Below are 12,425 nucleotides of genomic sequence, written 5' to 3' on the forward strand. Positions count from 1 at the left end.
CTGAGACATCCAGCCTCATGGACTAAGCAACAACTGGATTCATTGGCAGACAGCCATTGTTGGACTAGCTGGACCACAGCCTGTAAGCCACTCTAATAAATCCCCTTTATACGCTCATTCCGTTCCTCTCATCATTTCCAGAACATGTTCAAAGAGTAAGTGGGGTGACCAATAGCAGCCTCTGAGCCCCCCAGTATCTGTGTGCCTGTGACCTCAGGGTGCATGTAGATTCTTAAACACTACAGGGATGGCAAGGCCTATGCTCTAGGGCTGTCTTGAAGACCAAAAACAATAGTATAAAAATTTGTCCTAGGGTCAGCAAGGTAAAAATGGCTCAGCACGTAAAGTGGTTTGGAACAACCTGTATTTCAGAACCCTATGTACATATACATAGGTAAGTGCAAAACTATTACAAGAACAGCACAAAGAGACCTCCTGCAAAGCCCACCTTGAGGCAGACCTTGACTGCCACTTGGTGGAGAAGCCCCTGAAAGCAACAGGAAAGCGTGCCTCTGGGTGTGCCCAGCATCTCTGCCTCCTGAAAGTGAGCCACTCTCTACCACACGCCCCTGCCACGAAGCTCTGCCTCATCAGCCCAGAAACAGACCATGGACCAAACCCCTCACACGGTGAGTCAATATATCCTTCCTCCTGGAAGTGGTTGGCACAGGTATTGTCAGTGACGACAATCACAGCAGCACAGACGCCAGCTATGTAACAGGGAGCAGCTGACTGCACCATCCCAGTCACACTGTGGGAGCACTGGGTCAGGATCCACATACACACCAGCCACTGCACTTTCCCTTCGAGGAATACTGCACTATATCCTGGTCTTTCATGTATCTGGAACAGGCTAAGTTGAGGACTATGTCAAGTGATGGGATGTTTATTATGAATGCCAGCAACACAAACCAATAAAGTAGGTTCCTGCTTAAGCACTTTTCTCTGAAGAATCTGCAGCCATGGTTGATGTTAAAACATACGGCCTACTTAGGGAACAGTCCCCTCGGCTCTCACTTCCATTAGAAGTACAGTTCAGATGAAAAACAAGACGAGAAAGCGCCAAGGAGGGCTGTGCTAGTTCTGAAGGAACAGTGCAGGTTTCAATGATTCCCAGCTTCCTCCTAAATACTTTTCAACAGGACTGAGCTTGGCCAGATGAGCAGAGACAGACACTCAAAGGCAAGCCAAGAGAAAGGATCTTGCTAGGAAGATTTTCCAGGTAGGATGAAATCAGAAGGCGGATAAAGAGAAAGGCTGGCAAAGCACACAGCCAGAGAAAACTGGAGAAATGGTTCATTCTTAGATGGGCTATGGACACAGCAAGTCAGGGCTACAGACTGGGGAAATGGACACTTTGCAGGATGAACCCAGGCCCTGTGGGAGTAATACTGCCATGGGCCATGGACATACAACGATAAGGTCACGAACACCCCCAGGTACCTCTCCTTCTTCGCTTGATCTTTCTGATGATCGGCTCCTTCTTCAGCCGCTTCCGCTTCTGGCTCTTCCCACCACGCACTTTACGGTTCCTGCCAGTGGTAGGTTCTCGGTCCAGTTCAAACTGTTCCTCCTTGTCAGCACAGAGCTCGGTATCAGCTCTCCCCTCTGACCAGAGTGGCAAACGGCCACTGCCTAGAAATAATCAGAGGATACAATTGCTTGGCATAGCCCTTGTAGAGGCCACAGAGGCCAGCAGAATCCACGGTGGTGGTGGTGGCTGGAACTAGCCTCATAGTTGGCACTGTTTAGTGTGGACGCTCAGCACACACACCTCCGGATCCAAGAGGCATTGGGCGCTTAGACAGGAACGTCTGGAGTCTTCCTGTGAGCCCATTCTCGGGGGTGTTGTTCTGAAAGGTAAGCATAGCACTGGGGTGAGCTGTGAACTTCCATGGGTCTCTACAGCCATTCAGTTCCTGCACGTGCCCTCCCTCCTGGAGGCATTATGCCACCAGACTTTCTGTGTGTCTCTAAAAAGGAGCACCCAAACCCATGACAGTGTAAGCCAGAAACCAATGGGAAAGCAAACTCTAGGCCAGTGTCCCCTCTTAGCAACGGTGATGATGGCTCCAGGTGAGGGGTGGAGTGTCCCCAGGAGCCTACCTTTCTGGCTTTGTTGATAATGTAGCTGGTCCAGACCCAGTTGCGCTTCAGGTGTGCATAGAAGCTAGAATCCAGCCCAGCAGCTCCCAGCCCATCTCCGGGGACTAAGCCTTCATCCACAACTTCTCGGCTCCCCCTGAGACAAGGCAAATAGAAAAAGAGCCCCTCCTTGTAAGTTAAGAGCAGGAGAACCTGTGTGTATGTGTGATAGTGTTCACTTTCCGGAGACAGTAATGAGCAGGCAGAAAGAAAGAGCTCGGAGGGCTATAGGCTGGGAAGCTGTTAATTTTCAGAAATCAAGAAGTCTGATTCTCATGTGAAGTTGCCAACTTCTAAATTCTGACATAAATTTCAGAAAAAGTTATGTTTAGAAACATGTCTAGTAGGGCCAGACATTGTCCATGGCAACCAAACTGCTGCCTCTGGCTTCCTGCCTAAGTTGTTAGCCAAGGCTAGGGCCACAAAGGTGGGTGTCACGGCCTTCAGGGGGTGGTACGCACGTGGTGTACTCCAGCATGGCACACTTGCGCTCCAGGTTGTGCTTATCCATGGCGCTCTCCTGCTCCTTCCGCAAGCTGCCTTCTGGGTCACTGCCCTGATCAGGGCAGATCTTCTGTGCACAGGGGCAACGCACCACACCTGGACAACCAAAGCAGGGCTCAGTGACATGTTCCCGGCCAGCTGCTGGCAGCCAGAGGGAGAGTGAGCCATGGTCCCAGGTGAAGCCCTTCTCACAGTGTTATGCAGAGGTAGGGAGAGAACAGAGAGAGGTGAGAGCCACAGCAGGGACTTGTGAGGGTCTCTACTGGTGCAGTCTGTTAAGGACTGGAGGGAAGCAGCAACCAGAGAAAGCCTCTGCCTGGTTGGCTGTCATTCAGGCGCTGGCTTGATGGCCAGTGAGTACAGCAAACTGGGACGCTCCGGCAGCTTTTCTTGGCTAGAATGGTATCTGAGAGACTGTGCTCAGCTTCACTCTACCCTACACATGTATACTGACAGCTTTGGTTTAGAAGATAAGGAACAGAGGCTCAGGGAGACTGCAAAGACTTTGTACAGGGCTACTGTCCATTTGAGTGGACATGTGACACTTAGGTCATTCTTGTCATGTACATATTAAAGGTGGCCACCAATGTATTTGTTAAAAATGCCCTCTCTGAAAGTAAAAAAAGGACCATCATGGGGGTGAGCAATAGAGAAAACAAGCAGGGTACAAGTGGGGGAATGGTAAAAATGGGGGGGGGGGTAACTAGGGCAGGGGAGGGGGATAAATATGGAAGGAGGGTATAATAAAAGTTGTCTGAAAGCCGGGCGGTGGTGGCGCGCGCCTTTAATCCCAGCACTCGGGAGGCAGAGGCAGGCGGATCTCTGTGAGTTCGAGGCCAGCCTGGGCTACCAAGTGAGTTCCAGGAGGGGCGCAAAGCTACACGGAGAAACCCTGTTTCGAAAAACCAAAAAAAAAAAAAAAAGTTGTCTGAAAAAGTTATAAGGAATTATCTAAGAACACCTACCATACATGTTCAGTCTGTATACATATACATATAGTTGAAATGAAAGAATCCTTTCTAGGCTGACAATGCTCCTTCCAAGAGCTATAGACTAACAAAAATCCCAACACCAGGTATGAGAAGCCCTCTTTTGAGGTGTTGGCCAGTGTTGTCCAAGAAACTACTAAAACATTTGAAGCTACTGATGTTGCCCTTGGTTACCTCTCAGAGGTGGAAGGTAAGCCCCTATGGCTGAAGACACCATGTACTTTGGACACAGGACCTAGAGGTCCTGAGCTAGATTTGATCTGAAAGCCTGCCCCCTGAGAACTAGCTTCCATGGTACCAAGAGGCCTCACACAGACGTCCAGCTCTGATGCCTAGGAAGCCCATCAATGACCAGCTGGCACGATAACCCTCCCTAAGGGTGCAGCAGTGGCACACATGCCTTTGCAGGAACCAACAGCTCTCTAACTGGACTTACGACCTGCTCAGCAAGAGGGAAACCATGCCTGGTACTGGGAACCTAGCTAACTACCCAGGGCTAGAAGTCATAGACCCTGGAGGAGAACCTACAAGCACTCCTTACTGACAGAATCCCTAACTACACTCTACCTCTCCATATATAACCACATATGAGTACAGTTCTCATTTCTCATCAAGGAGAATCTCTTTTAAACAAACAGAGAACATTATTGCAAACTACAACCAACCCCAATCAGACCCACTGACAGCACAACTCCTACACTGAGGCTCAGGGATCACTGTCGAAGAGGGGATAGAAAGACTAAGAGCCAGGAGAACAGGAGTTGGCTGGGAGATGAAGCCTCACCAACATGACTGCCTATAAAAGACCTGAACAAGGATGGCACCAATACCCACACTAACGTGGAGGGGGAGGAAAGCTTAGGAGGCCTCCACCCTAAGCAAAGAACAACAGGCAACTAAGGAGTGCTGAGAGGAAGAGAAAGCGTCTTCCTCAAGGAGAGCACCCCAACTTGGTTATCCAATACGAATGATCAGCCTGAGAACACACGCGTGACAGTAACATATAACCGAGCCCATTATATTTATATACTCAGGAATGAATACACACGTGCACACACACATACACCCACACAAGCATGTACTAAACAACAATTAAAGAAAAAGTAGTCATGAATTTGAGAAAGAATAAGAGGTGGGGTACAAGAGAGAGGATGGAGGAAAGGGGGAAAAGATGTAATTATAATCTCAAAAAATAAAAGTATACTAAAAATTACTAAATAAAATTTAAAAACAAACAACAAACCAAATGCCCTCCCTGGACGGGGCCTAGGAAGCAGCACTCTAACCTGCCATCCAGGTGACCTATGCGCACGCTGGATTTCAGACACCCCTACTTCACAGCCCAACTGCGTCCTATGACACAGTGCTTCTCCACATTATTTGGGGCAGAAGCTCCTCAAATGTTTGCTGAGGAAAGGGACAATGGATGTCTCATTAATGACTGCAATAAGCCTGTGTGACATCTCTGCTCACCTAAGAGGGACAAAAAGTGCAACTATCTGGCCCGAGAAGCTGATGCAAATGACATACTGGTTCATAAAATTGTATACAGGCATAAGCTACAAGGGAATTAGAGTGCTTTAGAACCCAGGAAGAGCTCCCTCACTTCTGAATCCCAAAGCATCACTGAAACAGACTGCAGTAAGATCTGCCTGGACGCCTTAAAGCTTCCGAGAGCGAGGGCACACTACAGTGTGGGCATTCGGTAACTCCACCAGCAGCGTCTCTCTCATGTGGAGAGAAAGCTCTGATGGTGACTGTGGGGCTTTGTAGTAGGAGCACCCCCTCCCCCCCAGCCAAGCCCGGGGCTGTTCTTGCCCAGGTACACTGACAGGATATCCACTTCAGAATGGCACTTTACAATACTCTGGAGATGTGCTAAAGAGATCGTGGGAGGAAACAGGATGGGGACAAAATGCTGACCAGGCTTTCTGGGAGATGACACTTCGACAGCCATGACCAGCATAGAAGACAGACATTCAGGGATGAGACTGCTGAGCCCAGCACAGTCGACCCACACAAGTTTCCCACTTGGTCATCAGCACACAGGACTCCCTTTCTGATCTCCTTCTTCTACTCCTAACTCTCAGTCCATCCTCCAAAGGGCAGTGGGGTGTTTCCAAACACAATGTGTGTAAGCATTCCATGGTTTCTTTCTGCTCTCAACTGACCCTGCACTTCCTACAGAGCCCACCAGTCTGCTCCCAACCCTCTTCCACTCTCAGCTGCCATGCTCCCTCCACTGCCTCCCTGACACACTCAAGGCACAAGCCACTTCCCCTGCCTGTGTCTTCTCCAGCCTCGGTGGCCTCAGGATACAGTGCTCAGCTCAGCAGTGGTCTCCTTAGGTGACTCTGAGCCCTGTGTGTCCCGACAGCTCTTATCACACTCTGGGTCTCTCTTGAGCTCCTCCTCCCTAGAACACAAGTGGCCTGAGGACAGGGAACTGATGACCTGGATGATGCTGCATAAATACCAACTCGTGCAGCTCTTGCGCAGATCAAATGCTTGGGCTTGGATGGGGCAGGGGCTTCCCATTTCAAGGAGCCCCAGGGACACTCTGACTTAAGGAGTGGTCTGAATGACGATGGACTCCATGGCCCCCAGGCTCTCTTCTCTTCATGGCTCCGCATCCATGATCACACCAAAGGGAAAAGCAGCAAGGGGCCCAGCAAGCCAGGATACCTAGTGGGGTGTTGAGGCAGATACACTGCAGGTCAAACCAGTAGCTTTCCACATCCTGCATAGAGTCCAAGACATAGAGACGTCTCTCGAAAGGTCGGCTGCTGTGGGCCAGGTTGTAATGTGGATCACAGATGGTGGTGTCGACAATGACTGCGTTCTTCTTCAGGAAAACGAAGACCTGCAGGAGAGGCCCGTCAGGAGATGAGGCACACAAGCATCAGCACCATGACGCCTGGGGTGGGTTGACAATCAGGCCCGCCTCACTGGGCTGGAAGGCACTACCTGGTCTTTATCCTGGAACTTCTCTGTGGGTCCAAACTGCAGCAGCCCCATGTAGCACAGCCGCTGTAGGTTCTCCACCACCGAGAAAACGTACCGCCTAGAAGAGAGGGCACCTGGTCCCCACCACACACTGCACAGAGCTCCGAGGCCAGAAGAAGGGGTGAGCTGCTGCTCTTCTACCCAGTCAGTCCCCCAGGACCCTGAGGTCCACAGTCACCTTGGGGCTTAATTTGGAAAGTAAACACAACAAGGGGACAGACCCAAACACTCCAGTAGCTGCAGCTCTTTAGCAGTAACTTTTACTTATTAAAATCAAGTAATAAATGTACCAGCTCACGTCTTTGGTGAATCAACTACCGAGAATCTTGAGGCTGTGGAGCCTGCAGACCAAGCCTTTTCTCTTCCCAGGATTGAGTGAACATGAGACCCCACCTTCTGGGATTTATTCTCACCTCTTATACAGGAGCTGCTGTCGGATGTGCCTGGGGAGGAAGCGGATCAGTGTGTGCTTCTTCAGAGGGTCATTTAGAAAATCCTCCAGGTTGTCCACCTACAGAGGCATCTGCAGGTTCAGTTCAGCCACAAGGCTCCCGAGAAAGCACTTAACACTATGACCTCCCCATCTCCAGCTTGGGTCTCTGTATCTCCCCTCCCAGCTGACCCAGCACACAGCAGAGGGCAACAATACATGCTGGGCCTGCAAGGAGGCACACAGCTGCTAAAACCCTTCCAGGAGGCAAGAGGAGCGCTCTCAGCAGGGAAGGATGACTGCTGATCCCGAGCCCAGTGATTTTGCCTAAGGGGAAGTTTCTGGAGGTGTCCACTCACACACCCACCATAACTGCATCAACATTTCATCTGCCAAAGCAAGAACTGGAACCTCAATGCCCCAAGTAGAAAACATTACTTAAATTGTGTCAGTGGAGAGGACATATGAGTATAATCGCAATTTAGTACACACACACACACACACACACCCCTAGAAGAAAATATACCAAAAACATGAGCAGTGAATGACTCTGAGGGATAAGGTTTGAGTTTCTACTCGCTCCTTCTGGACCAAGCTTCTAAAGTGTTTGCTGTTACAGCACACTCATTTATCTTCTGACCTAGCCAATGATAAGCATCCTCAAGTACATATAACTACCCACCCACCCAGCTGATTCCCTCACTTCTAATCTAATCTATGCAGAATAACAAATATTTAAAATGGTTTCCTTTGACTGACCATCTTGCTGCCAACCCATTATCCACTCATCCTTCTCCTCATCCATCACTTGGGCAAACTGGGTCACGTGAGTATGGGCTTCCAGTCCCGCTAGCCCCACATATGACATGGCCCAGTCACAGGTACCTTGTAGCTCACTTGAACAACTTGAACAAAGATGGAGAGGGGCAGGCAGAGAAGAATGTCACTGACGAGAGCCCAGCCAAAGCCAAAGTCCCTGTGGATTGGGATGGGAGGGACGTAGCGCATCCACGAGATTTCATCCACATATACTAGGAAAAAGTCAAGAGTCATCTCCAAGCAGACGGCATGTTCAGGAGAAAGCTGTCTCTCTCTGCCTTCTCCTAGTGCAGGCCTGTGGCTCTCACTTATTTCTGTCTCCCCTTAGACCCCCAGGTGCAGGCCTGTGGCTCTCACTTATTTCTGTCTCCCCTTACACCCCGACCTCCACCCCCAGGTGCAGGCCGGTGGCTCTCACCTATCTCTGTGGAGAGCTCCATTTCTGCCTCCCAGGAGCCGCTTTCTGTGCTGTCTTTGGCTTCCGAGGTGCCCCAGTCATCTCCCGAGGCGGGCTGGGCCCCTGGCCTGCTGGGCTCCTGCTTCCCTGCTTTCCTTTCACTGTGGTAAGTGGGCTGCTCCCCGGTGTGGCCAGCAGGATGCCCGTAGACCAGGTACCACAGGAACAGGTGCATCACCCGAAGGCGGGGCATCTTGGGAAGAAACCCTATGGAGCGCCCCAGTCCAGGAACTATAGGGAGAAAGGTGCGGGCAGTGCTTGAGCAACCCCAGACTGTGTCTGGTCCAGTTCATCCTACAGCTACCATGGGCTACACAGGGTCTAGGTGCAGGGAGGTGACTTATCTACCACTGTGCAGACCAAAGCTGTGACTGTGAAGCTGCTCTTTACCTATGACAGGTTTATAATTTTTGAGCGGGGTTATGCCCATTTTTTCATCCGTCTTTTTCACCCGTCCGCTTTCTGACTTTAAAGATGTGTTCGGTTCAGAGTCTGCTGATCCACTCGGGACCTCTGGCTCACGGCTTTCCTCTTCTGCCTCCTCTTGGGGTGCTGGAGTCTGTGGAACTTTAACCCTGCAGGCCAAACGTGCAGGGTTATATGTTGGAAGCAAAGACAAGACCTATCTCCCAGGCCTGGGGTTTCAGACTCAACTGATCACGGGTCCAGGCAGATGGCACAAGTGAACAGTGTCTAAAACATGGAGGTAATAATGGGGGCCCTCAGAGGTACTCACCAGCAAGAAGGGAAAGGAGCCCAGTGTGCTAGTCTCCTGACACTACACAGATGCCAGCAACCAGGAACATCAAAAAAGCTCGCGGCAAATGGTCAGAAACTGTGACCAACCACTGAGATTCTACCTCCAGGGTGGCCCTCTGCCCACCAGGAACCTAGCCACCTAAAAACTTGCTCCCTCACTGGTGTGCATTCAGCTACTTAGGGTAAGGTGAGCGAGACCTCAGGAAAGCAAGTGCAGTGACTTAGGCCATGATGAGACTGCGCTTCCTACACAGAAGCAGCAATGGGAGGTGCTCCGATTGGCTACACTTCCCGGATGGACAAGCATTAGGGCAGGTGGTGTGGGTCCGTGGGAAAGTGTTGGCCTAGCATATGCAAGGCCTTGGTCCCGTCTCCAGCACCATCCAAAGAAAAGGAAAATGATAAATTAGAGTGAAGAATACTTAAAGTTCAGAACTGGATGCCTCTGGCCAGCAAACCCAGGATCTCATGCAGGTGCACACAAAGCCTTTGGGATGCTGCTCTGCTGGCTGCAGGCTATAACACAGACCTGGGCAGTTTAACTGTGAGTTCTTCCACTTGCCTGTTTGCTGTGCTTGAGTTGGAGATCCGGAAGCGAACCTGCTCAATGGCACTTCTCACAAGAGGGTCATTCTGGTCCATGGATGGGTGCACGACCAGATCCACCTGTAGGGAGAGTTTGGGGTATCCCAGAGGGTAGGGCAGGTTTGAACTGAGGTTCCATAGCAGGATTTCCAACACACTCACAATTCAGAGAGGCAAAAGACAGTTTGCTGTTTCACCCGCAGGAGTCAGACCTCCTTTGGGGACCATGCCACCAAGTCTTGGACCCTAAGTCATTGGTCCTGCAGCTTCCCTGTCCAGGCTGTCACAGCTCACCAGCTCTTCTGATAGCTGGAGCAGCTCCCCACACCTGCTCCACTGAGATTCCGGACTGCACATTAATCAGGAGAGGCGAGCGTGGCAGAAGAGCAGTCTCTTGGCTGTGTGTTGCTAGGACCCTGGCAGTGCACCTCTGAATGACTGGCAGAGGATGTAGGGCTGCTTTGTGATTACCTCTCCCTGGGAATCCAGGCAGAATGGTTACAGTGGTTACTGTTTCTTAAGCTACAGGGCTAAAATCCCGGAAGTGAGTAGCAGGTGTGTACGGAGTCAGGACATTAACTTCAGTACTGGCAGAAGTGGCACAGGTCAGGGAGCAAGACAGGCCATGAATGATGAGACATGATGGACTGGGTACCCCAGGAGAAGCCTGTGCTGTCAGTGCAGAGTGAAGGGCAGCAGCTGTGTGGGGCTGGGACAGGCAGCAGCCCCACCCCACGTCCCAGCTCAACATACTTGCTGGTAAAAAGAAAACCCCACGCCCACCTCTACACTGCATCCACCTATACTACTGACTTCTTTGTGAGACCCAAATGGGAGCCAGTTAGGCAACCTCTCAGAGAAATGACAAGTACTGAGAGATGGCGGCTCCTACTGGCCCCGTTGTCCCAGGCCAGCAGCTAATTCTTCAACAGCCTCAGCTGAAGACTCCATTTCCACTTCTGTGACTGTGTGACCCTAAATACCGACCTGACATCCTCATCCCTCCCCCAGGCTTTGACTGTCACTAGCCCTCTAGACTAGCACTAGAGAAGTCAATCCTGAGGCCAGATAGTCTCCTCAGGCCCCAACTAGGGGAGGGTTTGTTGCCCTCAACAGCAACACCCAGGAAGTCCAACAGAGTAGCTTCTGGAAAACCTGCTGAAGTCATGGATGTCCCTGCTGATGGGGCCTCAATATGTCCTTCAGTGAGACAGGCTGCCACATGACTGTCTGCCACTTCTCAAGTGGATTCATAACAGGCAGTTGTGGAGGAAGGAGCTAGGTCAAGGGGACTTGATGGCTTTATTTTGAAGTGACTTCAGCAGATATAAAAGCCCACGAGTCCCGTCGATATGCAACAGCAAACTATTTCTTAAGTCATTTTTTGGTACTGCTTTCTATAGCTCAATAAAATAAGACACGTGAAAGCAGAAATGACCTTGCCCACTTACGAGGGAAACAAAGTATCAAAGCAGGGCTCCTTTACAGCCGAGATGGAAAATCCAGTCAGGAATTAAGGGGCTGTGAAGACAGCCCCATTGCTTTCAGCCTCATGTCCAGCTGTGCCATCCCAATTACTCTGACCCTGAAAAATTGATGCTGTAAAATGTGTGCAAAGCTGCTGAGCTACAGTTACTATGGCAACAGCTCCCATCACAGTACTACAGAATAGACTGGCCCCACAGACTGGCCACCTCCCTTCCAATGTCTTTGTGGAGAAAGTTCTTGCATTGCTAACACTGTCCTGCTTAACAGGCTCTCCAGGCTGGGCCAATGCACTCCTCTAGTGCTCAGGTGGTTGCTCCCAGCAGCCACAGGAAGTTGGTAAGAGCCTTGCCCTCCAGATTAAGAGGTGTAATGTGATGTCCCAATCACTAACAGCAAAGGATCAATCCAGATGCCACAATGACAAGGGACACTGGGCCAGAATGTTTCCCACAGCACGAGGCTGGCTCTGTGGGCATCCGGAGAGGCCCAAGAGATTACCTTCTTCTTGATGCCATCCTGAATGACCGTAGTCCGATACAATCTCAAGAGACCCTCCTCAGACAGGTTCCGAACCAAGCGGATAATGGACTTCTTACAGCACTTGGTGGAGACACCCTCTTGCTTTTCCTGGTCCATGATCATCTTCTGAATCCTGGAAATCAGAGAAGAACACATTCCCACTTCAACACAGAGGCATAGAGGAACCACAACAGGTCTGTCTGGCACAGGGAAACTCTGCAGGAGCTCTTCACACCTACATATGGGGGCCTCTTGGAACACGAAATACCATCTTTCTTGAGTAAACAAATTAGCGGAAGACAGGCCACTACCCACAGCAGCTCTACAGCACTAGAAATCACGTGATCTGACAATAAACAGGAACAAGGGGGGGGAAACAGTGCTAGGAAGGAGACCTGTCTTCCCCAGGTCTGCATGCTTCCTGTTCCTTGGTCTGAACTCTTCTTCACTCTTCCATCTTCTGATTCACTGTGACATTTCTAGATCATTAACCACAGAAGAGGAAGGCCAATGTGGACATCAGGACACCCAGACAAACTCCTCAGGGCACAGAAGGGACCAAGGTGAAGATGTATCTAAGGTGGCCTCTGCCCTCACAGTCAGCCTGAGACAGAGTGAAGAACCCACATCTGTGACTGCAGGGTGAGGCCCTTCAGCCCAATGGTTCCCCCACTGGTCTCAGAGCCCTGAAGGTGCTGCCCCAGAGTGGTAGCCTCAAGAGCTG

At 50.7% G+C, this 12,425-nt stretch overlaps 1 protein-coding gene across 1 annotated transcript in view; it reads right to left on the bottom strand.

Annotated features, from left to right (window-relative positions):
- The window catches only part of Gtf3c1 (general transcription factor IIIC subunit 1), a 67,897-nt gene that overhangs the window by 20,687 nt on the left and 34,785 nt on the right, over nucleotides 1-12,425 (bottom strand). The window contains exons 12-23 of the mRNA XM_006980369.3: nucleotides 11,681-11,834; nucleotides 9,672-9,775; nucleotides 8,741-8,925; nucleotides 8,312-8,581; nucleotides 7,960-8,105; nucleotides 7,058-7,155; nucleotides 6,606-6,702; nucleotides 6,324-6,501; nucleotides 2,607-2,745; nucleotides 2,107-2,242; nucleotides 1,775-1,853; nucleotides 1,444-1,635 (exon numbers count right to left, since the gene is read on the bottom strand). Of these exons, the coding sequence (XP_006980431.1) occupies nucleotides 1,444-1,635; nucleotides 1,775-1,853; nucleotides 2,107-2,242; nucleotides 2,607-2,745; nucleotides 6,324-6,501; nucleotides 6,606-6,702; nucleotides 7,058-7,155; nucleotides 7,960-8,105; nucleotides 8,312-8,581; nucleotides 8,741-8,925; nucleotides 9,672-9,775; nucleotides 11,681-11,834 (1,778 nt within the window). The remainder of the gene's footprint in view (nucleotides 1-1,443; nucleotides 1,636-1,774; nucleotides 1,854-2,106; nucleotides 2,243-2,606; nucleotides 2,746-6,323; nucleotides 6,502-6,605; nucleotides 6,703-7,057; nucleotides 7,156-7,959; nucleotides 8,106-8,311; nucleotides 8,582-8,740; nucleotides 8,926-9,671; nucleotides 9,776-11,680; nucleotides 11,835-12,425) is intronic.

The sequence above is a fragment of the Peromyscus maniculatus genome, chromosome 1 (assembly GCF_049852395.1).
Source record: "Peromyscus maniculatus bairdii isolate BWxNUB_F1_BW_parent chromosome 1, HU_Pman_BW_mat_3.1, whole genome shotgun sequence".
NCBI classification, from domain to species: domain Eukaryota; kingdom Metazoa; phylum Chordata; class Mammalia; order Rodentia; family Cricetidae; genus Peromyscus; species Peromyscus maniculatus.